The 26,273-nt window shown below is 40.4% G+C and overlaps 1 protein-coding gene across 4 annotated transcripts in view; it reads left to right on the top strand.

Moving 5' to 3' along the window:
* The window catches only part of TRAPPC9 (trafficking protein particle complex 9), a 504,673-nt gene that overhangs the window by 153,369 nt on the left and 325,031 nt on the right, over positions 1–26,273 (top strand). For all 4 annotated transcript variants that reach the window (XM_030445091.1, XM_030445093.1, XM_030445094.1 and 1 more), the window contains one exon: positions 16,302–16,444. In XM_030445091.1, the coding sequence (XP_030300951.1) occupies positions 16,302–16,444 (143 nt within the window). The remainder of the gene's footprint in view (positions 1–16,301; positions 16,445–26,273) is intronic.

Genomic DNA, 26,273 nt, shown 5'->3' with positions numbered 1-26,273 from the left:
CACTGCTGGCTCATGTTCAGCTTCCTGTCAATCCAGACTCCCAGGTCCCTTTCTGCCTGGCTGCTCTCAGCCACTCTGTGCCCAGCCTGGAGCTCCCCATGGGGTTGTTGTGGCCAAAGCGCAGGACCCAGCACTTGGCTGTGTTGAACCTCATCCCATTGGAATCAGCCCAACTCTCCAGTCTGTCCAGGTCCCTCTGCAGAGCCCTCCTGCCTTCCAGCTGATCCACACTCCCCCCCAGCTTAGTGTCATCTGCAAATTTGCTGATGATGGACTCAATCCCCTCATCTAAATCATCAATAAAGATATTAAAGAGAACTGGGCCCAACACTGATCCCTGGGGGACACCACTAGTGACCGGCTGCCAACTGGATCAGCACCGTTCAGCACCACACTCTGGACCCGGCCCTCCAGCCAGTTCCTAACCCAGCACAGAGTGCCCCTGGAGTGGGGACAGTTGCAGGAGGTTTAACAAAGCCAAGTGCTGGGTCCTGCATTTTGGTCACAAGAACCCCACACAACACTACAGGCTTGGACCTTGACTGGAAAGCTGCCATGCAGAACAGGACCAGGGGTTGTTTATCGACACCCACTCAAATAATGAGCCAGCAGTGTGCCCATGTGGCCAAGAAGGCCACCAGAATCCTGGCTTGTATCAGGGATAGCATGGCCAGCAGGAGCAGGGAAGTGATTGTAGCCCTGAACCCTGCACTAGTGAGGACCACAGCTCGAGTGCTGGGTTCAGTACTGGGCCCCTCGCTACAAGAAAGCCATTGAGGGGCTGGAGTGAGTTCAGAGAATGGCAGCCAAGCTGGGGAAGAGTCTGGAGAACAAGTCCTGTGAGGAGAGGCTGATGGAATTGGGAATTATTTAGTTTGGAGGAGGCTGAGGGGAATTGCTCTCTACCTGAAAATTGTTCTCTACCTGAAAGGAGGCTGTAGGGACATGGGTGATGGCCTCTTCTCTCAAGTGAATAACAATAGAACTGAAGGAAATGGGCTCAAGTTGCATCAGGGTAAGTTTAGACTGATTTTAGGAATGATTTATTTACTAAGAGAGTAGTCAGGTGCTGGAATGGGCTGCCCAGGGAGGTGGTAGAGTCACCATCTCTGAAGGTATTTATAAACTTTGTAGATGATATGTAGATCAGGCTTTAGTGGACATGGGGTTTTATTTTGTTTTGTTTTGCTTTTTGAGGGGGAGGGGTTGATGGTTGGATGTGGTGCTTACCAGCCATCACAATTCTGTGATTCTGTGTTCACCCCACTTTATGTGGAGTCTCATCCCCTTTTCTCACCAAGGACATGGTAGAAGAGAACAGAGAAGGGATGGATCAATGTTGAGGAAGTGTGGAACAGTGTCAAAATGTCTGGCATGAAAAAGTAATACCGAATGATTTCATTGTGTTACCCAAAGACTTTGTGTTGTTGCATATGAGCTCATTCAGTCTTAGTGATGTTACTTTTATTCCTGTCTTTGAGGGGAAAGAGAATTAAGCTTGTACTCACACTTGCAAACACTACTGGTGTCATACAGCTTTCTAAAATTCTCACTTGCTTCACTCAATACACACTGAATAAATAGTAATGATTCTTGGGTCTGCAATAGCAAGAGGTGGTGGATGGTGATTAAAAAAAGCAGTGTGCTCAGTCTGTCAGAAGTGTGACCTGTGAATGAGAAGCCACATTGATTTGATGTGTCATTCTTAACTGGGAAGTCCCTTGGGCAGCACTTGTTTTATTTTTTTTTTTCCTGCTGTTATGAATGGATGTTTTTTGCACTGTTATGCCCAAGAGTTGGTTTTACCCAGCTTGTGAGGTGGGTCTACTTTTAGTGAAAAGATACCTGCCAGCATCCTGTGCCTTTACTCTTGGGGATTACAGGCTGTAATGAACAGGTTTCAGTGAGGAAATACATCCCATGGTGCTTCTTTGCTACAGGCTGGGGACAGAGTGGTTGGAGAGCAGCCAGGCAGAAAGGGACCTGGAAGTCTGGATCGACAGGAAGCTGAACATGAGCCAGCAGTGTGCCCAGGTGGCCAAGAAGGCCAATGGCATCCTGGCCTGGATCAGGAACAGTGTGGCCAGCAGGTCCAGGGAAGGGATTCTGCCCCTGTACTCAGTGCTGGGGAGGCCACAGCTTGAGTCCTGTGTCCAGTTCTGGGCCCCTCAGTTTAGGAAGGATATCGAGGTCCTGGAGCGGGTCCAAAGGAGGGCAACTGGGCTGGTAAAGGGACTCAAGCACAGATCCTATGAGGAGAGGCTGAGGGAGCTGGGGGTGTTCAGGCTGGAGAAGAGGAGGCTCAGGGGAGACCTCATCACTCTCTACAACTCCCTGAAAGGAGGTTGGAGCCGGGGGGGGTTGGTCTCTTTTCCCAGGCAACTCTCAGCAAGACAAGAGGGCACGGTCTCAAGTTGTGCCAGGGGAGGTTTAGGTTGGATATTAGAAAGAATTTCTTTAGGAAGAGGGTGATCAGACATTGGAATGGGCTGCCCAGGGAAGTAGTGGATTCTCTGTGTCTGGAGATATTTCAAAAGAGACTGGATGTGGCACTCAGTGCCATGGGCTGGGAACTGCAGCAGTAGTGGACCAAAGGTTGGACTTGATGATCTCTGAGGTCCCTTCCAACCCAGCCAATTCTATGATTCTATGATTCTTTGCAGCCATCAATGTGTTACACTGCTGGTGCTGGGAGAACCAGGCTGAGTTGTTGGTCTCTACATACAGGAATTTCCCTTTTGAAAGGGGTTTGTGTGTGACCATCAAAATCTATCGCTGAATTTACTTTCCTTTTGCATTGAATTTATTTTCCTTTTGTACTGAATTTACTTGCCTTTTTCATTGAATTTACTTTCCTTTTGTATCTTCCTACTTGAAAAGCAGGGCGAGATTTCATAATTGGGGGAAGTTGAAGAACATTCTTGATGACTTCCCCCTCCATTCCTTCAGGTCTTCCAAGAGCAGAAAGCAAGACTGCCATGTTTCCTAGCACCCATTTTCCTAAGAGGTCCTGCAGTTTAGTGTCAGTAGAAAGAAAAACCTTGATGGGGATATTCCATGTAAAAATTAATGCTGTTTAAATTATTTTTAATCTCTCATCTGTATCTCAGCCAAGAATGACATTCAGTGATGGCTGCAGTAGTAGTGCTTGTGTTGAAGGCAACAGAGGGAAAACCTCCAGGCAGTTGCTATGGATCAGCCATTGGAGGTTTTGGCTGCAGCATTACTGCCCTGGAGGTCTGAATGCAATTTGCCTTTGATTAAAGAAAACAGAGTTCTGTGATTAATTTTACAACAAGAAGTATGTATTTTATTTCCCAAGGGAAACTGAACTCTAGAAGGGAATATTATCCAGAGGAATAATGCTGTATACTCCCATCTTTTGGAAGTAACAACTTGAGTTCTAGCTAAAAAAAAAAAATGCACACAGAATAACTTGAAAATGTTTGGCTGCAAAACCCTTTAAAAAGTACCCAGTTTAATGCTCTCCAATAAAAGAGAGCTGTGTGATGTATTTTATCTGTCAATCTGTCTGTCTGCTTGCTAGAATGACCTTTGATTCACCCTATTCATTAATGCTGAATGACTATAGCTTGCCTGCCTTTAAACCTTAGTATTATTCTGCTCACATCTCCATTCTCATTATAAACACAGCTATTTTTAGCTAGCACAGATTCAGAATATGCCTTGTAAGCTTAAGGGGGATTTATTGAGCTCCTGTGTGTATGCACTAGATATTCTTTGTTGAAGCTTAGTGATTTTAGGACTGGGGAGGGGGAAAAATGTAGCATTTAATTCCCGGCATAGGTTGGCAGGAGCTATATTTAGCATCAGCTTCTTGTCATTGCCATTGTGCTATTTTTACAAAGGGATGCAGCAGTTTCAGTGTTCAAGGGCTTAACTAGACGTGAGGGTAGATGGATGAGCTGGATAAACATTGGTGTGCTGCAGAAATTGCTGCTGGAAGTCAGTGTGTATGCAGAAGGTGTCCTCCAGTAAAACTGCACCGGAGCGTGAACACAACAGGCAGCTTGTTCAATAGGCAGGTTGTGTAAATTCACCTGATTAACACATGTCCTAAAAATTATGTTTAATTTTGCTTTAGACTGATAAAGTAGCTTAACAGGAATAATAATGCAGACTTTGTTTGTACCTGTGTATAAAAAGGTGGGACTTAGTGCAGTGGCAAAATTTATTTCCTTGCTTTATCAGTTATTAACAATTTTACCCCAGCTTTTGTAGCTGCCATGTACATCTTTAGTGGAATACAGAGGAGAAAAATTAGTATGGAGGATGCTTGCTGCAGTTTAGTCCTGGAGGATGATTACATATGCACTACAAGATGATTACATATGCATATCCTTTTTATAATACATGTATCAGGACTCTTGCTATCAATTGCTTCAGTATTTGGTGCTCTAAGGAACAATATCTAGTGGGAATGTCTCCTTGTCCTATATGGGGACAATGAGGAATTCTATGTGGATTTAGATTTGCTTCATAATTTGCATTCAGAATAATGTATAGGTACTTTCTCTCCTTTTTTGCCTGTTTACTTTCTCAAAAATACAGAATTTTTTTTTTTAGCTAAAGAAGAGGGTTGTGTCAGAAAACCTGAAGTATATTTTATGTATCAGAAAATCAGGCAGGTTAGCTGTAAAGGGAGAGACTAGTATTCTCCACTGAGGAATAGCACTGCACATTCATTCCCTCACTTATTTGCATTCCCAAGTTATTTGCATTTAAAAATTCAATTTATGGTGTAATTTATTTTTTAGGAATTTGTGTTTTCCATGGGTATAAAAACTTCATGTACTGCATTATTGTTGTTGCCCTATTGCTCTTCAGTCCTTACTGTGTACATTTCTTGTCAGCCAAAGACTGGTGCCAGATACTAAAGGCATCAGGGAGGACTAATTTATTTTCACTTTTGGAATGGTACTCAGCTTGAAATAAACCTTGGGAGGTAAAAGCTTGGAGCTCTTCTTACCACAACATATTCTACTTCTCTCCTCTTTCAATACCAGTACCTGGAGAAAAGGAAGGTCTAAGTGTTTGAGGGAATGATATGAATTCCTGAACAGGAGCAGCTTTGAAAATACCATCCAGATCATTCTGGTCTGAGTTTTGTCAATGATAAGAAGTGTGTGTAGCTCAGAAACCAGAAAGTCTGTCTTGACAGCATTCAGCTTTCAGCCATGCTGTGCTTTGCTTAGCTCTCAGCAACAGCATGGTATAGTAGTAATCTGATGCTACTACACTTAGTTTTTTGTTTTTTGGGGTTTTTTGCTATTAGATGGGAGTCAGCAGTTAGTAGCTAGTTAACTAGCTAGTCAGCAATTACTCTGCTTTTCCTACTTATTGATGTGGGTGTGTGTGGTTTTTTTTTTCCTATCCTCCTGGGAACAAGTGGGCAGGAGGATATTTAGCTTGTATACATAAGGGCACATGTTAATTCTCTCAACACTGCTTTTAAACCTCATTTTTTAATAAAGGCTTTATCCTTTAAGCCTGATTTTTATACAGATTTTATCCTTTGTCTGATTGCCTTGTGGAATCATAGACTGCAGATTCAGCGATGGATAAAGGAGGCAAAAATCACGAGTATTTGTTTTTCATAGAATGATAAAATGGTTTGAGTTGGAAGGGACCTTAAAGATCATCCAGTCCCAACTTCCCTGTCATGGGCAGGGACACCTCCCACCAGACCAGGTTGCTCCAAGCCCCATCCAACCTGGCCTTGAACATTTCCTGGTATGGAGCATCCACAGCTTCTCTGGGCAACCTGTGCCAGTGTCTCACCACCCTTATAGTGAAAAATTTCTTTCTAATGTTTAATCTAAATGTCCTAAATGCCATTACCCCTTTTCCTTTCATTCCATGTCCAAAGTTCCTCCCCAGCTTTCCATGGCCCCTTCAAGAGCTGGAGTGCCACTATATGACCTCCCCAAAGCTTTTTCTTCTCCAGGCTGAACAACCCCAACTCTCTCAGCCTATCTCCATGGCCAGGCTGCTTCTTTTGCTGCAGCCCAGGGACTACTGATTTTATTTTGGTAGCCAAATGAGTAGAATTTCTAAATGCTAGGGCTGAATGTTTTCATGGGAACAGCTCTAAACATAGACACAGCCTTTGCATACACAGATTGGGTCCAAGGGCTGGAAGCTTCTCATGCTTGAGTCTCATCTTTGTCTTCAGCTACAAAGGCATCTCTGTTTCTCTCCCAGTGCTCACATTCTGGTCTTTCCCTGAAAAAAAGATTCAACTGTGTCCATTCTACTGCCCATCTTCATGAGCTGTGGTGCTGGAGCTGCATATCCCATGTGCTTGGATTTGAAAGCTTGCAGTCTCCAAGATCAGACCTTTTGGGAGGGTTTTGTTTGGTAATGCTCAGGCCAGGGAATTTTGACTTTAGGGATGGCAAATTGAGCTGTGGAGCTACATAGGACCAAAAGTTTCATGTGGTTAGAGCAAAAAAACTCTCTTCCACTCTGTGGGAACTGAGTGCTGTGCAGCTGAGGATAAACTACACAGATTCTCAGGGTGAATGAGAGGGAAGAAATAGGAGTGGGCTGAGGCAGCAAGGAGCAGAGGAGATCTTGAGTGACCTGCTTGTAAAGTTGGTTTGCAGTCTGAAGCACCACAGGGGCCCTGCCAGGACTGGGTGAGGATGACAGCCCTGGGGAGAGCAGGGAGGAAACTATGGAATGGCAAAGGGCAGGAGATGGCATCAGCTCTGCGTGGCTGTACCCAAGTGTCAGGGTTTAACACTGCCCTGGCAATTAAACCAAATAACAGATGCTCTCTATTAATGCCCCTCCCTGAAAAAGAAAGGAGAGAGAATAAGGGAGAGAGACTGATGGGTTGGAAACTACACAGCTTTAATGAAACAGTAATGATAAATAGGAAAAATGACTAAATATATACAAATATACAGGAAAATTGATACCAAACTCCTCCCCCCTTTCCCCAAATAACTCTCATGTCAGCACCTCACGTGCTGCAGGGCAGCCCTGGGAAAGTCCAGGCTGGACTCCTGGGGTCAGCAGCAGTGGGGAGCTGGAGGCAGGAACACACAGATTCAGGCTGGCATGGATCAGGAGCACAGGCAGAGGAAGGGATGGAATCCTCCCAGGATGCTGAAGCAAACAGGGAGAGGGGAAGAAGGGGAAGCAGGAAGGGCTTTGACCCTTGTGATCCCTCCTATTTAACCTGAGTATGAGGTGTATGGGATGGAATCCTCTGTTTGGTCAGTTCTGGCATCTATCTTGTCTGTTCCTCCCCAAAGGAGGGCTGCAGGTGTGACCTCTTTACTCCTTCTGGAGGGCAAAATGTTCCTCAGAGCTGAGCAGTGGCCTTGGTTCTGCACCCCATTCTCCAGCTGGAACTCTAAACCTCGAGTGGGATCAGTCCCAGCAGCAGACACTGCCTGAGAAACTTGCTGTTCATTTCAGCAAGTGCAGCTCCTTCCAAGAGACTCAGCTGAAAGTAAAAGTCCAAGACAGAAAATCACCTTTATCCTGGCCCAAACCAGGACACCAGGGCTGTGAGTTGCTGTCTGGGCCAGCAGTGTTGGTACTCAGAGCACAACTTCAGCTGGGCTGCTGACCTGTGCCTGGCATATTTATTGCCCAAGTTACCTGCTGCTGTTGAACAGAGTGTGGTTAATGTGAGAAACTAATTTTCTCTTTGCTTCTGCCAGATGATTTAATTAGTTACAGTTAGGCAGCTGAAATTCCTGATCCTTGATTATTTGCACAGCCCCCAGAGCTCTGGAAAGGATTTAAGCATGGCATCTAAGAGAAGAAATTGATTTAGTAGAGAGATCTCCTGGTGCCCTTTGTGAGATGGAGCTGGTGGAACGAGTACATTTTTGTTTCTCTTTAACTGATGAATATCACCTATTGGCCCATTAGAGCTGAATATTGTAGTGGAGTGGTCAGAGAAGGAGAGAATTTATCAAAATTAGGATTTATAGTCTCTTTAAGGAAAAGAGAACCAAGCCAACAAACAAGCAAACAAAAGATATCCAATGAGGCAACAGGCTAAAAGTCAGAAAGAATGGCTCAAGACTCATGAATACATGGAGCATCTCTTGCCAGTGCTCCTTTGCATGAGAAACAAGAAGATCATGATGGGATTAAAAATCATGATGGGAAGAAAAGATGTTTACAGTTAGGAAGCAGTTTTTGTTTGTGTGTTTTTGAAAGAAAACCTACTTGAAGATTACCTAGGAAAAGTTCTTTTTCGAATTTCAAGTCCTAATCCTATGGGAAATAACACTCAGTTCAGAAACCAAAAAGGAAATATTTATGAATTTATGTATTTTTAGTCTGTTCTGCATGGTAGTTTTTTGTTTTTGTTGTTGTTTAATATCTTAACAGGGAGCCTGCAGTGGTACCTTCTGGTATTTCTTCATAGATATTCCAATCAGTGTGCAGAGTCTCAGGAGCAAAATGCCTGTAGCTAAGTACTGATGTTTCCTCTGGCATTTAATGTTGAGATCTACTTAGTATCATTTTTACTGTACTCAGGGAATTTAGAAAAGACCTGAAAGTGCAATATATGTGAGCTTTTGTTAACAAATACATATACATAATATGAATTATCAATTTAATTGTGAAATGTATTAAAATAAATATTTCCCAAATTAATATTCCAGTCTGGAAAAAGAAAAAAAGAGGCCAAAACCTTGATTTCTTATCTGAAATACAAAATTCAGTCTGTGTGGGGATATAGCACTGTAAGAAGAAATATTATAAACCAGAATCTTCTGGTTCTTCTAGTTGCAAGATGTATACAATGGTAAAATCAGAGTCATTGCTAGTAAAGTTCTGTAGAAATGAAGGTAATAGAAATCCAGTAGGCAAACTGGATGATGTGAGAATTAGACCTAGAGTCTCCTGACCTGAGCTGTTTCCAACTCTGTGAACTTTACAGAACTGGAAATGTGGATGCATAAAAGTATTTTTCATCAGTGAGGAAGGTGCATAAGCCTTTTATTAATTGTTTACTCATTAAAATTAATATCACTTCCTGACTCCTAATTCACCTATGATGTGTATTATTCTCATATTGGTAGTTAATTTGTTGATATTATATAATGTTGTTGGTTAATAATCGCTAGTTAATTTGTTGATTGTATCTAATGTTGTTGTTTAATAATTCTTCCTACTTTTGTAAACAAAGTCTCTTTTAGTTCTTCTCATTATCTTGAAGAGTTTTTCTTAAACCCAGCCTAATTATGAGAGTTGCGAAGATTAAACTAAGCTGATACTTGTGTTCTTCTATGGAATGTTTATTTTCCTGCCCATACAGCATACAATGATGGCATCTCTGCAGGTGGATTCATGTGTAGCAGGAGGAGCCATTCTTGCTCCTGAAGCTCGATGAGCTGCTGGTCTCTTCCAGGACTCCAGCCACCACACAGCACTTCCAGGGTAGAAGTGTAGTGGGAAGAGCCTTTCTTGCTCCAGGGGCTCGACGAGCTGCTGGCCTCTCCATGCCTCGCACCAGAGTGAGCTGAGCTTTCCTCTGTGGGTGTGTGTCCCACCTTTATTGGCCCCCTGGCCTTGCTCATGCCCAGTAGGGGCCTGTCCTAATCAGGCACAGGTGGACTCACACCCACTCACTGGCAATTCAAGGCACCTGATTTATCTTATTTCTCTACATTTCCCCCTTTTTTTTTTTTTTTTCTTCGTAAAGCTTTCCCGGTTTGCCCTAGCTTACAGACATTTTAACAAACATACAGGATTTTTAAACATACACATTTTTTTTTTCTACTGACACAGGATTTTTTTACACAAAAATACACATTTACAAAAATACACTGACACACAGGATTTTTTACACAAAAATACCTACTGACACACAGGATTTTTTACACAAAAATACACATTTTTTCTTCGGGCCTCGTGGGACACTCAGCTAAGAGCATCGAGGGGGCGCACAGAATACAGACATACAGGATTTTTCTTCAGGCCCCGCAGGACACTCAGCTAAGAGCATCGAGGGGGCCCCGAGTACAGGACTTTTTCACATACATACAGGATTTTTTACAAAAATACACTTATAACTTACAGGATTTTAACCCTAGCTTAGGCAACCAAATGTCAGCCCAGGTACTTTTTCACAAAGTCTCTACCTTTTGTTCTTCTCCCTCCTGTTTCTGCTCTTCTCTTGGTTTCCCTCTGCTCAGGGGCTTCCAAAGAGAGAATCCTTCTCTTGGCTTTCCTTTGCTCAGGGGTTTCCAAAGAGATTTCTGGTTCCTCATGGGTTTCTGGTTCCTTCGTGGGATTCCATACTTTTACTTTTATTTACTTTTACTTTTTTATATATTTTTTTTCTTTTTCCTCCGTGGGATTCCATACCATGAGATTCCATCCTCCTAGCTTCCCTCCGCTCAGGGGTTTCCAAAGAGAGAATCCTTATCTTGGCTTCCCTCTGTTCAGGGGTTTCCAAACCAAAGAGCTTGCTGGTCATACCTTTCAGGGAGAGTGTTAGCCCAGGCATTTTTTCAAATCGGGGATAATGTTCCTGTTGCCAGCTTCTCACACTGCTGCTTCTTTATGTTGCCCGCATTCTCCACCAAATGTAGCGGGAGGAGCCATTCTTGCTCCTGAAGCTCGACGAGCTGCTGGTCTCTTCCAGGACTCCAGCCACCACACAGCGCTTCCAGGGTAGAAGTGCAGCGGGAAGATCCTTTCTTGCTCCAGAGGCTCAAGGAGCTGCTGGCCTCTCCATGCCTCGCACCAGAGTGAGCTGAGCTTTCCTCTGTGGGTGTGTGTTCCACCTTTATTGGCCCTCTGATCTTGCTCATGCCCAATAGGGGCCTGTCCTAATCAGGCACAGGTGGACTCACACCCACTCACTGGCAATTCGAGGCACCTGATTTATCTTATTTCTCTACATTCATGTATCCTTGAGTTACAGCTACCCTCACATCCTCTTGGCATAAATCAATTTTTTAAGCTCAAATAGTGATTATCTGCTACACATACCTTTGAGCACTTTCTCAGTGTAAAGCTTCTTTCTCTCTCTATAGTCAGTGAATCCTTTACATGTGAGCAAGCATTCAGAAAGGATTGAGCACCATATTTAACTTCTCAGCACAAGAAATCCCCTTCATCCCTGCTCTTTTCCTCTTCATTTATGTTTTTTGTGTCTTTAGCTGTTTTGGAAGATCTGTTTTCAATCAGTGATGTTCTGGCTTCTGTATAACAGAAATATTCTGTAGTCTTGTATGGCAATTTCTCTTTATATTTTACTGTCCATTTTTGGGTTGTCAGTACTATAGTAGTAAAGTAGAAAGAATTTATTTCTGTTATGGATTGTAATTCTTTGAATCAGCAGTTAAAATCAGTATATGGAAAGTTGCTGTTCAGAGTCACTGTTGAGGGAAATCATGGCCATTTAGTTAGGAAACTTTAGTACCCAATGTTTTGCATTTCATTAGTGCCATAGTGGTATTCAAATAGCAGTTCTTCTCTAAATTTTGGGGTTTTTATTCCAATTCATGGATGTGTTGGATTGGATCCAGAGGAGGGCCACAGAAATTATCAAAGGGATGGAGCTGTGGAGCCAAGCTGAGAGAGTTGGGGTTGTTCAGCCTGGAAAAGAGAAGGATCCAGGGAGACCTAAGAGCATCTTCCAGAGCCTGAAGAGAGCCTGGAAGAAAGCTGGGGAGAGTCTGTTTAAAAAGATTTGTAGGGATAGATGAGGGGTCATGGTCTTAAACTGGAGCAGGGCAGATTTAGATGAGACATTATATTAGTTCTTTCCTGTGAGGGTGGTGGAGACACTGGCACAGGTTGCCCAGAGAGGAGGCCCCATCCATGCCTTGAGACATTCAAGGTTAGGTTTGATGGGGCTCTGAGCAACCAGATCTAGTTAAAGATGTCCCTGCTCACTGCAGGGTGACCTTTAAATGTCCCTTCCAGCCCAACACATTATATGAATTTAATCTGAAAGTGAATATGGGAAGGATTCCATGAATAAACTGGAGAGACTGATTTTTTTTTTTTTTTAATTAAAAAACTCATACCTGCTCCATGCAAAAAATATGCTTGTGGGCAAAATGCATGAGAGAAACCAAAATGGTAATTTTTGGATAGTTTATCTGTAAAATATTTTTTGTCAGTGTAGCAGGGATGTATTAATATCTAACACTGTTGATTGAGTCTTGTCATCAGTAACCTGAACTCAGAAAGACTTTGGATTCCTTTTCTTTTACAACAGAAGGAAGCACTGATGAAGCAATAAAAATCCAAAGTATCAAGATGAAATCATCATGCAGGTTAAACTATTCAAACTTCTGAGTTTCCAGGATGCAACTCTGCTAAATAAAAATCAGCAGTCCTGACTCTAGCCCATAGATATTCTGAATTCCAGATATGTTCAGCTAACAACTGGCTTCTTCCCTTGGCTGCCTGCCCTCAGAGTTGGTGTACTCCATCCTTCCTTCCTTCCTTTTCTTTTTATGGATCATCCGCAGGCAAAATTCCTAAGGACACCCTGCTGCTTGGTCTTGGTCTGCAGTGATGCAGATTGGAGAAATCTAATAAATTCTATTGGAATCTGTAAAGATGAGTAAAATGTGCAGCTCAGTTTGTTATCTGTGTAGGTTTGACAAGGCTGCTGGAGTGAGGATACAACATTATTTAAGTTGGGGGCTGTAGGATTTGGATCATTCTCCTGTACAGGTGCTATGGGAGAGAGTGGTAAATTGTTTTAAATTGGAGCTTTGTAAGTTCATAAAGTGTGGAATTTCTTTTGGTTTTTTTCTGTCCTAGAGGTAGAAAATCAATCTTTCATAGTGTATGTGGAGTCCTTTCCAAGGGATATGTGTGTAGAGGGGCTTAAAGGAGATTGAATTTGTTGTTTGTTTTTATGTTTGGGTTTTTTTATATATATTCTGTTCATATTACATGGGTCCTAAGCAATAAAACTGTCTCCTATTACCTGAAAGCTCCTGAAAAAAAATTACTTCCTTCAGTCATTCTCTCCCTCTACAGATACACCTAAACTCCTGGTGTGAAGTCTGATGTTTTATCTTTGTACTTGTGTGCACATTCCTAGGAACCCTGCAAATCCTCATGGCCAGAGGAGGTGTTTAGCTTTGGGTGTTCTGGGGCTCTCAGAGATACTCAAAATCTCTGGTGTCCTTAATGTTAAATGTCCCTAATTAGATCCTGCATTTTGGGTGAGATGTCCTACTGATGTCCAGATAAATGTAAGGCCACTGTGCTTCCTTTTCTCTGTTCCTTGGGGGGAAGGGGGGGTGTGGGACACACACAGGTTCATCACTGAGTTTTCTTTGACAAATTCTTTCCTTTAGCAGGGACCATGATGTCAGGGTTTAACACTGGCCTGGCAATTAAACCGAGTAACAGACGCTCTCTGTTAATCTCTCTCTCCTCCTTGATAAAGAAAGGAGAGAGAATAAGGGAGAGAGACTGATGGGTTGGGAACTAAACTACACAGCTTTAGTAAAACAGTAATGATAAATAGGAAAAATTACTAAATATATACAAATCTACAGGAAAATTGATCCCAGGTTCCTCCCCCCTTTCCCCCAATAACTCTCCCATCCCCACCGAGGCTGCAGGGCAGCCCTGGGAAAGTCCAGGCTGGACTCCTGGGGTCAGCAGCAGTGGAGAGCTGGAGGCAGGAACAGACAGATTCAGGCTGGCATGGATCAGGAGCACAGGCAGAGGAATGGATGGAATCCTCCCAGGATGCTGAAGGAAACAGGGAACGGGTGAAGAAAGGGAAGCAGGAAAGGCAGGAAGGCCAGGAAGCCAGAAGCTGGCTTGGCTCTCATGATCCCTCCAATTTATACTGAATATGAGGTGTATGGGATGGAATCCTCTGTTTGGTCAATTCTGTCATCTATCTTGTCTGTTCCTCCCCAAAGGAGGGCTGCAGGTGTGACCTCTTTACTCCTTCTGGAGGGCAAAATGTTCCTCAGAGCTGAGCAGTGGCCTTGGTTCTGCACCCCATTCTCCAGCTGGAACTCTAAACCTCGAGTGGGATCAGTCCCAGCAGCAGACACTGCCTGAGAAACTTGCTGTTCATTTCAGCAAGTGCAGCTCCTTCCAAGAGACTCAGCTGAAAGCAAAAGTCCAAGACAGAAAATCACCTTTATCCTGGCCCAAGCCAGGATAGATGGTTATGGGGATGCCCTTAAACTCTTCTACTCATTAATGACATTAATTCATTAATGTTCAGTAACTAACTCTTCTCTTTCAAGGTCAGAAAGTCAAGGTCATTACAGGTCTTACCTATAATTATATGGGACTGGGCTTAATAAAGCTGCCTTTTTGCCATGGTCCTCTGTGGAATGAGCCATGGGTCTGTACCACAGCAGCTTTCCCAAGCAGGATGCTGTCAGTATTGCAGCAATAACACAGAACATACATAATTGGAGTTTTCACAGCTTTCCTAATTGAAATAAAAGTCCATTCTCACATCATGATGGAAGCAGTGCCAGATCCCTCTACTTGTGGGCTCTAGGTCTGATATTTATGGAGTGGTCCAACTGGTTAATTAGAATGGGTGATGTTTTGAATGGGTTTGCATTTGGGTGGTTTTGTTTTTTTTTTTAAATTTAATATTGATTAGCAGTCCTGACATGGCACAAACTTGAGTTCATTAATTAAAAATTAGGAATGGGAATAAACAGAGTAGATGGCTATGTCCAGAGTGCACAGTGAAGGTTTGTATTTGTATTATGAGGTGACTCATGAATTTTAATGAAACTAAATTAGGATTTGGAGTTAGCCCACTTTGCTTAAAAGCAAGCTGGAAATAGGCAAAACATTTAAGTATGCACATGCAGTAAATTATTAAACTCTTGATTTTGGTGTTCTTTAAATCACTGGTTTGTGATTATTTTAACAGATTGATTCTACCTGTGTTTCTGCTCTTTCAGCCAGAAACAGAATGGTATCAAACATAGCTGTTCTTTGTGAGTTAGAAAATCTGTTGATTGTTCCTTAGAGCTTATGGAAAAAAATAAACAGGTTTCATAAAATGTTGGTAAATCTTCAACTGAAAGGGAGAGTATTTTTAGCAATCTATGGATTGATGGCATCTGCTAAATATAATTTGTTTCCTAGATAACTTGTTGAACTGAGGTATGTAGTGTTTTTTGTTTGCTTGACTAAAGAAATAGCTAAAAACTAACCAAAGTTAAGTAGTGTTCCTAAACCTTTTTAAGAAAACACTCTGTCCTTCTAGACTTAGCCTTTGCATAATATGGTAGAATTCATAGAATGGTTTGGGTTGGAAGAGACCTTGAAGATCACCCAGTTCCAACCCCCTCTGCATGGACAGGGACACCTCCCACTAGATCAGGTTGCTCAGTGTCCATGTTAGGGTGGACATCTGTCTGTACCTATTTTTTTTTAATTTAATTTAAAAAATATTTATTTATTTTTACTTATTTATTTTATTTATTTTTATTGCTTGATAATATCAGCTGCCTGGGGGCCAGAATAAGAGCTGGGAAAGAATCCAGTGGTGCTTCCCAAATTCTTACCTTGCTTCCAGCAAATAGTCTCATTTGAGTGAATTAATGGTTTTTCTGAGACTGAACACTGTTGGTAACATGGGGACTGGTGTACTGGGAAGCTTCCCATGTGCTGGGGACCCAGAGTTTCATCACAGAAGTAAAGGCTTAAGAGCATAATCCTCATTTTTGGTATTTGGTGACCAGTAATGTTCTGTGAAAATCAAAGAAGGAAAAGGTTCATGCTGCAGATCTAGAGAAATGTTTTGATCTGCTAATGGAGATCTGTACCTAAGTTCAGACTGACTTGTTCAGATACCAGATGCTTTTAGTTTTGTATGATCTTTATCTGTCTGCACACAAGTTTGAGTTTTCCATTTGATTATGAAGGTGATGAAATGCTGAATATTTTTTTGAGTGTGGAAGAGTAAATCATTTAATAAACCCTAAACTGTTCTGAAGCAAAAATAAGCTCTTGAAATTAAATTTAAATTACATATGGTAAATGGAATTCTGTAAAGGGAAGTCCAGCTGACTTTGTTCTGAACTCCTTAGTTTTTGAAAGAATTAGGAAAAAAAACAACTGTTAACCTAAAATGCAGTTATTTGGTTGTTTGCCCCCCCCCCCCCCTTTTTTTTTTTTAGATAATGGAATGGATGGGTTAGGAAGGTAAATTCTTGAGGGCATAGGAACTTTGCTGGTAAATCCCATCTGTGGTCTAAATGAACTGAATTTGTGAAATGCACAGTAAGGAAATATAGCTAATAAGTAATTTACTTTTATTTCTCTAGACACTGGAAGCCATCTTGAATTTTAAGTACTCTGGTGGACCAGGACATGTTGAAGGATATTACAGGAACCTTTCACTAGGTCTTCATGTAGAAGTTGAGCCATCTGTTTTCTTTACACGTGTCAGCACCCTTCCAGCAACAAGGTAAGCCCTGTTTTGACTCTTGTATGTTTGATTCACTGTCTCTCTTATATTGGCTATAACTCAAAGACCATGCTGGAAGCCTTCAGTATCATCCTGTAGGTAAATAATTATGTTAACAAATTTACAAAGTTCTTCATTTTGGACTTTAGCCTTTGTTAATTGCAGACTATGATGACAGCAATCCATGAGCACTGGACCATTTCTGGGGTTCAGACATTTTTCCTGGTGGTTTGCTTTACCAGGGGCAGGATATCTCATATTTACTGTAATGTGTCATGACTTCTTTCTGTGTCTCTTGGCTGCTGTAGTGTGTTGTGGATTAATTTGTTCTGTGTTTCTCTGACAGAATCTTATCCGAAATAGATGTGTAACTGATTTGTCTTTTGATGTCAAGAACAAATTGTAATTATTCTCTCTTTTGATGCTTGCTTTCTCTTGTAAGTCACACAGGAGTTTCACAGATCACAGTGAGGTTTGTGAATCACAGCTGCACATGACCATGGGCAAAAGCCAGAGTCACAAAAATCTTGATTACCTGAAATGCATCAGCCACTGAGCGTGATAATTTTTAATTTTTTTTTTTTTTTGCTAAAATTGCATTAGTTTGCTGCTACACACACACTTGCTATTCTTTGTATTTTTATTAATTTTATATCACTTTACCTAATGCTTAAGCAAAAAAGCTTTTGCAAAAATTAATTCTTTAAGGTAATGATTTTACCAATCCTTAATCAACATTTTTTTTTTTTTAATGTCAGTTCCCTTATATTTTACAAACATTAATTATTTGGGATTTACTAATACTCTGAAAGTTCAAAGATGCCTTTGAATAACTTCCATTCAAAAATTGCATAAATGAGCTGGGGCTTGCTAGAAAGAAGACTGAGAACGGATGATTTTCTAGCACTTAAGTACTTCTGAGTTACAAATATGAAAGAGGAGGAAATAATCCTATACGAAAGATGCAGATACTGCAAGAAAAAAATGTTTAAAAATTAGACAGGTATATTCTTTTATTAAAAATCCCCTTGAAGTAATCAGCTATCCAGCAACAGGACTGTTGAAAAGGAAGCCAGTGGGCATAGCAGGAGTGAGAAGTTTGCTTGATTTATATTTGGAAATTCTTTCAGTGCAATTATGTAATAATAATAATAATGATAGTGGAGGGTGAGCCCAGGAGATCCCTACTGGTCTTAGGACCTTTTCCATGACAAACTTCAGAAAAAACTCCTAAAGAAGGGAATATAAATATAGGAGATATTGGGGCCATATTTCATCATCAAAGGAGAGAAATGAGTCACCAGTATCAGACCACTGCAAAAATGTCAAAAGATAGATGGAGGCAACATAACTTGCAAAAAAGCATGAAGGGTTTCTTTTGTTCCTGGGAACAAAAGAAGTACAGTTTCAAGAAAAGTGACTCTATCTAGTTTAAGGCTTGAAGGTGAACAGAAGTGGACAGTTGGGGAAAGTCTAGAACAAGAAAAGTGATAAAATGTGACATGCTAAAGCCTAAGTTATAGTAACTCTTGGTCCTGCTGAAGCCAGAAGCCTGGGAGGGGACTTAAGTTTTACTTACATAAATGGCACTGCCAAGAGGATAGGGTTCTGTTTTTCACAGCAGGTAACATGATAAATAATATATAATATTATATATTTATAATATATGGTATAATATATAATATCTATAAATAATATTGCATATAGCAAGGGATTTTTAGGTTAGGAAAAGATAATAAAGCACTGAAATAGTTTTTAGAAAAAATGTTTGAAAATGAGACAATTTTTTTTTAATGAGTGGAGTGTATCCAGCACTTATGAAAAAACCACAACTCTATGGCTTTATGGGTTAGCAGCTTTATCAAGCATTTAGCTTCTTGAAAGTGTACTATACTAGGCATAATTTTATTTAGGAACTGCTCTAGTAAAATAAATCTAATACTACTTGCAAAGTCAGAACACAGCATTGAGAACAACTGCAGAATTCCAGGAACCTACTGAGTTTCATTCCTGCAATGGCACTTTCTGAGGCCTTTGTAGGGTTTTCAAGTTTAATAAGTGATCTCTCTATATCAACCTGGAATTACCACAATATCTACTTAAATAGTTTTAAGAAGATTAAATTAAACTCAGTTTGCATTTTTTATTTGCATGCAGAGTTCTCTTTATTCAGTGTCTAAAATGGCCTTTGTACTCTGCCCATGAACACTTGAAAATGGGTGCCATGACTGCTCTTTGGTTCCCTGCAATTACTCTCCTGTATCCATAGAGCAGTTTGGGTGTAAGGCTGCAAACCTCCTCTCAGAGCTTCAAATACAACGTGATGCTTTTATTTGAAACTCTTGTTGAGAAGCTGGTGGTTTCTGCCAGGTTTCCCCAGCTGTGTTTTGTGTACAAGGTTACCCTGCCCCTGCCGTGTCAATCTATTTTCAGGAATTTACTGTGTGAGGAAAGTGTCACATCCTGAAGCCTTTAAAAATAGCTTGAGGTGCTAATTCCAAGGCAGAGTTTCTGTTTTTCTCAGCTGTGTACAGTTCAGAAATCTTGCAGCAGCAGGTGCTGTATTTATTTAGTGGCTCCAGTTCAGCCAAGTGCCTCACCTAAGGCTGCCTCACTTGCTTCTCTTTTTCTGTTCATCATCCTGAGCAGCATTTAAGTCAGTGGAAACTTTAAAAAAATGATTTGATTGGAGGTGTAGTTAAAGATGTGACTGCTTTTAATTAGGGTGCCTAAAAGCTTTACTGAGTGGGAGGAAACCAGTGTAATGTTTAAATTATTCAAAAGTGTTTCATTGTAAGACCTGTTAAAAGTTTATTTGAATTTTTTTTGCTTTGTTTTTTTCCATTTGGTAAATGTTAGCTGCTAAGTCATGAATGCATTTGCTTTATGCCATACTGTTAGCTTCAGTGGTCAGTAACACCATTCCTTTACTTCTGTGCTTCCCTGTGTAGATTCTCCATCAAAAGTTGTGTGTAATTCAGTATTATGTTTAAGAGTGAAAAGTAACAGTGCTACAGCATCTTCCAGTCTGCTTAGGACAGCTAAATGAAAGTTTAGTTTTGACTGTTGATGATCTTTGCCAATAACTAAGATTCAATGACAGCAAATTATAAGTTACATTTTGTACTTTTTTGGGTGTATTTGCTGTGTTAAAATCTTGAAGTTTATTTCCTTTTGATTTACAGCTGAGATTTTGTTGCTTAAATTCTACCTGAGGCTCTGAGTTATTTTTATTTAGTCATTATGAGGAACTGTGTTTCACAATTTACCTTCTCAGATGTAATTTCAGACAGAAAGTTATCATTGTTTTCATTTTCAGGCTTCATTTTTTTTTTCTCTTTATGTTTCATGAAGGTTTTATTTTATGTTTTACCTCATCACAAGTATGAACACCAGCCTACAACCTGCTGGGCTTAAATAGTCAAGACAAAATAAAAAACATCAATTCTTTCTTTAGGCCTGTACTGACAAAAAAACCAGGAAACATGTAAATGAAATAGATTCTCCTCACCCTCCTTTTAATCTTTATCTGGGCTGATCTGTAGAGGCAACTGTGGTTGCTTGATGTAGCCCTTAATGTAATGTAGGGCCTAATCTGTTGCCTAATTCTGATTCAGATGTCTGCTCCTCCTGTCAGAAGAGATGATGTTCCATTGGCAAACAGCTGTAATTCTCATTCCTTCTCTGTCCCTGGGAATATCAACCTGGGCTCACTCAGCTGACTGCATCTGAAAGGGCAGGCAGAACAAACTGCTAGGAAATTATTTGCCTCTGATCAAGCTATACCTGTATTCTGCATGGGTTTGTTTGCAGGAAGATGCATAATCAAGAGCATCAGTGTTTGGAGCAGGCCTGAAATAGGGGATAAGAGATAATGAGTTAATGTTGAAAGTTCTCCCAGACTGTCCCACACCTCATAGAAGCCTTAAAGAGCTTCAGGGATTAACTTGCTTAGCCATTTATTCACTATAAAATGTGCATAAATCTATAGAGCAAAATTGTATTTATTGATTTCTGGAGTCAGGCACCCCATGCTAACTGATGGCTTCTCAGGTCTTAGCCCCAAAACTCCTGGTGTGATTCCAGGCCTCAGAACAGCTCAGTTACCAGCAGATGACAGACTGCTGGTGGAGATCTGATGAGCTGATCCTCTGCTGCTTGGCGATATCTGGTTCCAGCAGTGCAGTGGCAGGGTTCTGCTGATGGTTTATGTGATACATCCCTTTATTTAATTTCCAGAAAGTCTGCCATTGGAGCTTGTGGTGGCTAGGTTGTCTTCAACTATGTCCTTTATACATGTGGGTTTCTCAAAGGCATTATCTGCCAATGTTGGCAGGTGCTGAATGTCTTTATTGCCTCTGTCAAAGAGCAGAGAGCATGAAACACTGGCAGGAAAATCCAGCTTCACTCTGCAGGTTTGGTAAGGATTTAAGTAAGGCAAGCTCTGCATGCTGTGAGGTGCCTGCTGGTTTCCTCGTGTCTTTTGCTGTTGATCCATCAGTACAAAAGTGTCTCAATTAAGAGTCATCTACAATGGCTGGAAAATCTTGGTCTTGCTTATTACAAAAGTGGTGAGATGCTCTGAATTTGTAGACAAAGTGCATCCACAGTGACAGAGATGCTGCCTCCAAGTTTGGGCAGACAAGTCAGATAATTCAAGAATATTCTTACTTGTAAATGCTACAAATACAAAATGACAAACAAGGTAAATGTTTTAATTTTTTTTTTATTTTGAGGCAATGAACTTTTCTTCCTATCTTAAAACCACTGTACAGCTGATGAAACATCATCTGCAGCTCTCTTTGGGCAAGTGCAGAGGCATCACCTCTGTTCTTGCAACTGAGTCAGAGAAAAGAGGAACTGCAGCAGGTCTGACACTGTTAAATTCAAAGTGTCAGTTCCTCTTACTCTAGGTTTGAGTTAATTTTCCACTGTACCATTTATGTGTATCTTTTAATGAAATGTTTTGGTTTTCTGAAGAACAGTTCATAAAAAACCTGCAGCATGTTCCCTAGTCTAAGACCTTTCATTATTTTGTATTCAAAGTTAGGATTCAGTTTTCCCAACTTTGTTTCATCAAAGTGTTTGCAGACTGAAAAAGAATTATCTTGTCTATATTGAGATCCTCAGTGTGTTGGGTAGGAACTTTTTGTCTTAACAAAATCAGACATAGTTTTCAGAATTTCCATTCCTGTTTCCAGTGTTGCCCACATTTTCATTACAATAAATTGCAACATAACCTCTTCAGCAGTCAGGTTTCAGTTACAAATCCTGATCTTTAAATAGTTACAACTCATACAAAAGAAGGAGTAAGCAGCATGTTACTTTGGCCATACTTTAAAGGACATTTTTTTAAGGCAATAAAGAAGTTCCATAGAGTTTTCTGAAAAAACTTCTTGGCTTTATATAGCTGAATTTTTAAATTAAATATTCACATTGGCTATATTCAGCGTGCAAATCACCAGGCAGCTATTTCTAGTCATGTCTTTCTCAATATTTCAGTGTTCAAATGTCACAGAGCTCTGAAGGCTCGAGAAAAGATCTTTTAGTTGGGTGCTAGAAGACCAATCTGTTGAGTTTAGAGGGTGGCTAAGATGTGACCTGTTTAAAATTACAGATGTTCCTACATGGAGAAAATAATTAGTTTCAAATTCACTTTTTTATTAATGGAAAATAGAAATAACAAAAGCCAGTCAGAATGGAAGCCAGGCAACTTCATCTACAAATAAAGGTTTCATATTGATCAATTAGACTGATTAACTGGTAGCAAAATCTGCCAAGGAATGGATTTAATAACCATTTATTTATGTTCTCAAGACTGGATGTCTTTCTAGAATTTATCCTTTATTTATACACACCCCACTCAGCTCAACATTGATTCTAACTGAGTGGGAACCTTTGACACACAGGAAGTTTTATTCCATAGTTAAATCATCTTGCTAACCTTAAACTCTGCTACTGGCAAGATGTGGCAGTGGGTTCAGGGAAGAGCAGCAAAAAGTAGCTTGCAGATTGAGAGCATTGATTTTTGAGATCAAAATGTTAAATAAGTAGAGTTTGGCACATGAAGACGTGAGAACATAAATCTGCAAATATTTATAGATGTGCTGGGAATATTTAACATAATTGAAAAGGTTTAAAACTAGGAGAAGTCAGATGAGGATAGTTCTTGGAATATGGAAAAGGATCTTTTAGCAGTATGATGGCTCAGCTGACTTAATTTAATGTTAGTCTCAAAAACTTCATTTTTAGAGAATTTAATAAAAATTATTGCATTAAAGAAAGCATATTGAACACACAGGAGCACCCACAAAGATGCTCTAGTTTGTTGTTTTGCTGTGCTGTTCTTTGTGTTTTTGGAGAACAGGGCTGGAGAACAGGGTTGTCACTTGCCACATCATTGCCTGTTGTCACAGCCAGTGCTTCTCCTCACTTTCTGATGTCTGGTTTTCAGTGGGGATGCTGTCTATGCCTGCTGAAAAAGAACAGAAAAGAGGCAAACAAACGTGTGGATGTGCAAACACTCCATGATTTCAGTTGGTGGGGAGGCTGAGCTGAGTCAGGATGGAGATAACTTGCCAAATCCCCCTGATGTTGCTTGTTTAAATTGGCTTTAAAACTGAGCTAGGAGCAGGACTGCAATAAGATTACTCACTGAAGTGAGCTGTCATTCCAGCATGGCAGCTGGGTCTGGTTTTTAATACTGTGTTGAATGTTCCTGAAGGATGTCCTCTGCTGTCATTCCAGAGAGGATTGGGATGGTAATTGCAATACCCCTGAAAGAAACTTGTAGATTACAGTGTCATTATCTCTTGCCTTAAGTTCTCGAGCACAGACCCTATGAGGAGAGGCTGAGGGAGCTGGGGGTGTTGAGGCTGGAGAAGAGGAGGCTCAGGGGAGACCTCATCGCTCTCCACATCTCCCTGAAAGGAGGTTGGAGCCAGGGGGGGTTGGGCTCTTTTCCCAGGCAACTCTCAGCAAGACAAGAGGGCAGGGTCTCAAGTTGTGCCAGGGGAGGTTTAGCTTGGACATTAGAAAGAATTTCTTTACCAAGAGGGTGATCAGGCATTGGAATGGGCTGCCCAGGGAAGTAGTGGATTCTCCGTGTCTGGAGATATTTAAAAAGAGACTGGATGTGGCACTCAGTGCCATGGGCTGGGAACCGCAACGGTGGTAAAAGGGTTGGAGTTGATGATCTCTGAGGTCCCTTCCAACCCAGCCAATTCTATGATTCTATGATTCTAAGTTCCTGTGGCCCCAGTTTTGTGACTGTTTGTGGAATCAGAACTGTCATGGTAAGATTTTTAAAATCAATCATGATTCATCAAGTCACAAGCTTCTCTTGTTTTATATCCTGAATTCTGCAACAGGGGATAACAGAAATTAATTTATGTAACAAATCTTCAAAATGCTGATGAATTAACTCAGTTTTCAAGGAAAGACTAAAAATTTTTTTTTCTTCTGTGTTCCAAGTGACTACTACTTAGCTTTGCTTGTTATTCTGAGACCTTCAGATTATTTCACTCAACTGAAAATAACATTCTTTGTAATTCTATTTTTTGCATGTGCAGCCTTCTCATAGACAGATTTTTATGTTACTTGTGGAAGAAAACCTTGAACTTGAAATTTATGGTAGATTGTTGCAAGAGGAACACCATAGACAAATAAGGAAGAGAAATAAAATGGAAAAATTTTCCATGTTGTGATTTTTACTGTTCTTCCACTTAGACTCCAAAACTGTTTGACCCAGGCTTATTTCTTTTCCATTAACAATTGAAATGACTGATGAGAAAATGTTCTTTATCCTAACATCTATTTACAGTCCAGTCCAGCTTTAATTCCTCTTCATTTAAGTTGAACTTCTGTTTATGTATCATTACATTTAGAAAAGACAGCTGTAGTGTTTGTGGTGTCTGCTGCTTGTTTGGGTTTTTTTTTATTTAGAATTTTTTAATTTTGTTTCATAGGAGGATGAAATTGATATCACTTTAAATCACCTTAACTGTTTCCCCTGCTCCCCTGGGTAAACTATGGCTAATTTCAGACAGCTGTATAGGGGAAAATTAAATATATTCCTGCAAATTGCTAACTGGACAGAGAATAATTTATGTCCCAGTGAGGAAAGGCAGAAGTATGAGGAGTTACCTGCTCCAATCCCTGTGACAGCCGGCATGGATCAGCTCAGGGCACTGCCCAGGGTGGTTGAGGGATGAGTGAAGAAGCTGTGGGAGGAGCAGGGTGGGAGATCAGTGATGAGAGATGTGATAAGAGTATGATGGGGGAGACCAGAATGTGAACTGGTCTAGTTGAAGGTACTGGATTAGATGATCTGTGAAGTTCCCTTCCAACTCAAAACTATTCTATGATTCTGTGATACATGGGAGTTGAGATTTTTGAGTAGCAGTAGGGTTTCTGTCCTGTGCCTTCTAGAATAATGCAGGAAGAGTTGGTAATCTGGGTTTTGCAGAAATTACAAGTTCTGTACTAAATAATGTGGCTTTCCTGAATTCCTATATATTGTGTGTCCCTGTCCATATGGTGTAAAACAAGATGACAGTTTATATTTTCTGTGTGCTAATCTGTGATGATACCCTGCTACCTCTGTAGATGTTCTGGAGCAGAAAAAAAAAAACCAAAACCAAAACCCCCAAATACAAACTGACTGACTTTAGGTGTATTTGACCCAAAATTTAAAAAGGAGGTAGTCATAAAAAATGACCCAAAATCTCTGAAAAGGGGACTGGGTGGCCACTGATGAACCTGCATGTTTTGTTGGAGTTCTCTGTTTTCTCTGGGATGGGTGCTACTCAGAATCCACTCAAAGTGGAGTAGTTCCCCAGTGACTCTACCTGTATCTCCCTCCCAATTTCACTAAACATTTGGGTTACACTATTTTATGGTGGAAGATAGTTTGGAAAAATAAGAAGAAATTGGGTAAATGTGGGATAATCTTTCCCTGTTCAGGAATCAGTGGCTTATGACTGGGATTTTTCATCCAAAAATTTTAGTAGGCCATTGTGTTATCTAATTTAATCATCTTTAGATCCATTCATTATTTTGAGTGTTTTAAATTTTTAAAAGCTTATATTCTTTAAAAACATAATAATTTATCTAGTATGGAGGCCAGGGTTAAAGGTCTAAGATTTGCTCTGCTATCTTAAAATCCTTAGAACAATATGATGTCAGATATTTCTCTGATCCAGAGGTTAGTTTAAGAAACAGATTGCTGACTGGATTTACATGTTCAGCAAAGTCATATTTGATCAAGTTCCTTTATCACACTTGCATGATTATGATTTGCCTCTCAAATGTCATTTCCTGACACTTTGAGATAGCTGCTGTAATTTGTTTCTTGCAAATGATGGGCTTCTGTACATCCACCTGTAGTGAAAATGGATAGAAATTGTTAATTTTGCTTTCTTGTTAATTCTTTGTTTTCCTGGAACTCACATTTTCCTCCAGATAATAAGTTCCTTACTTGGATGGAGCTTTCAGAATTTGAAGCTTGCTGTTTTAATTAAAATATTTTTGTAAACTACTTGGTTTTGGTTTTCATTGCTGTAGTAGTCTCTTTGGTCCTGTCCTGTATTTACTTCACAACCTAATGCTGTCTTCTTCTGCAGTCTAAGTGTTACCATTAATCTTTTTATACCTATATCTTATTCTTCTATATTTGCAAAGTACTGTAATAATTCTGTAACTTTGATTTTTATGAATTAAAAATTTCCTTGGAGAATTAACTTAAAATTGAAAAGAAAATAATTCTTTCCCCTACATGTGTACTGGATGAAGAGGAAAAAATAAATGTCATTATGATGAATAATTTTCA

This window comes from Calypte anna, chromosome 2 (assembly GCF_003957555.1).
Source record: "Calypte anna isolate BGI_N300 chromosome 2, bCalAnn1_v1.p, whole genome shotgun sequence".
NCBI classification, from domain to species: Eukaryota; Metazoa; Chordata; class Aves; order Apodiformes; family Trochilidae; genus Calypte; species Calypte anna.
The sequence above is the reverse complement of the archived record's forward strand: the minus strand, read 5'-3'. Positions and strand labels throughout refer to the sequence as shown.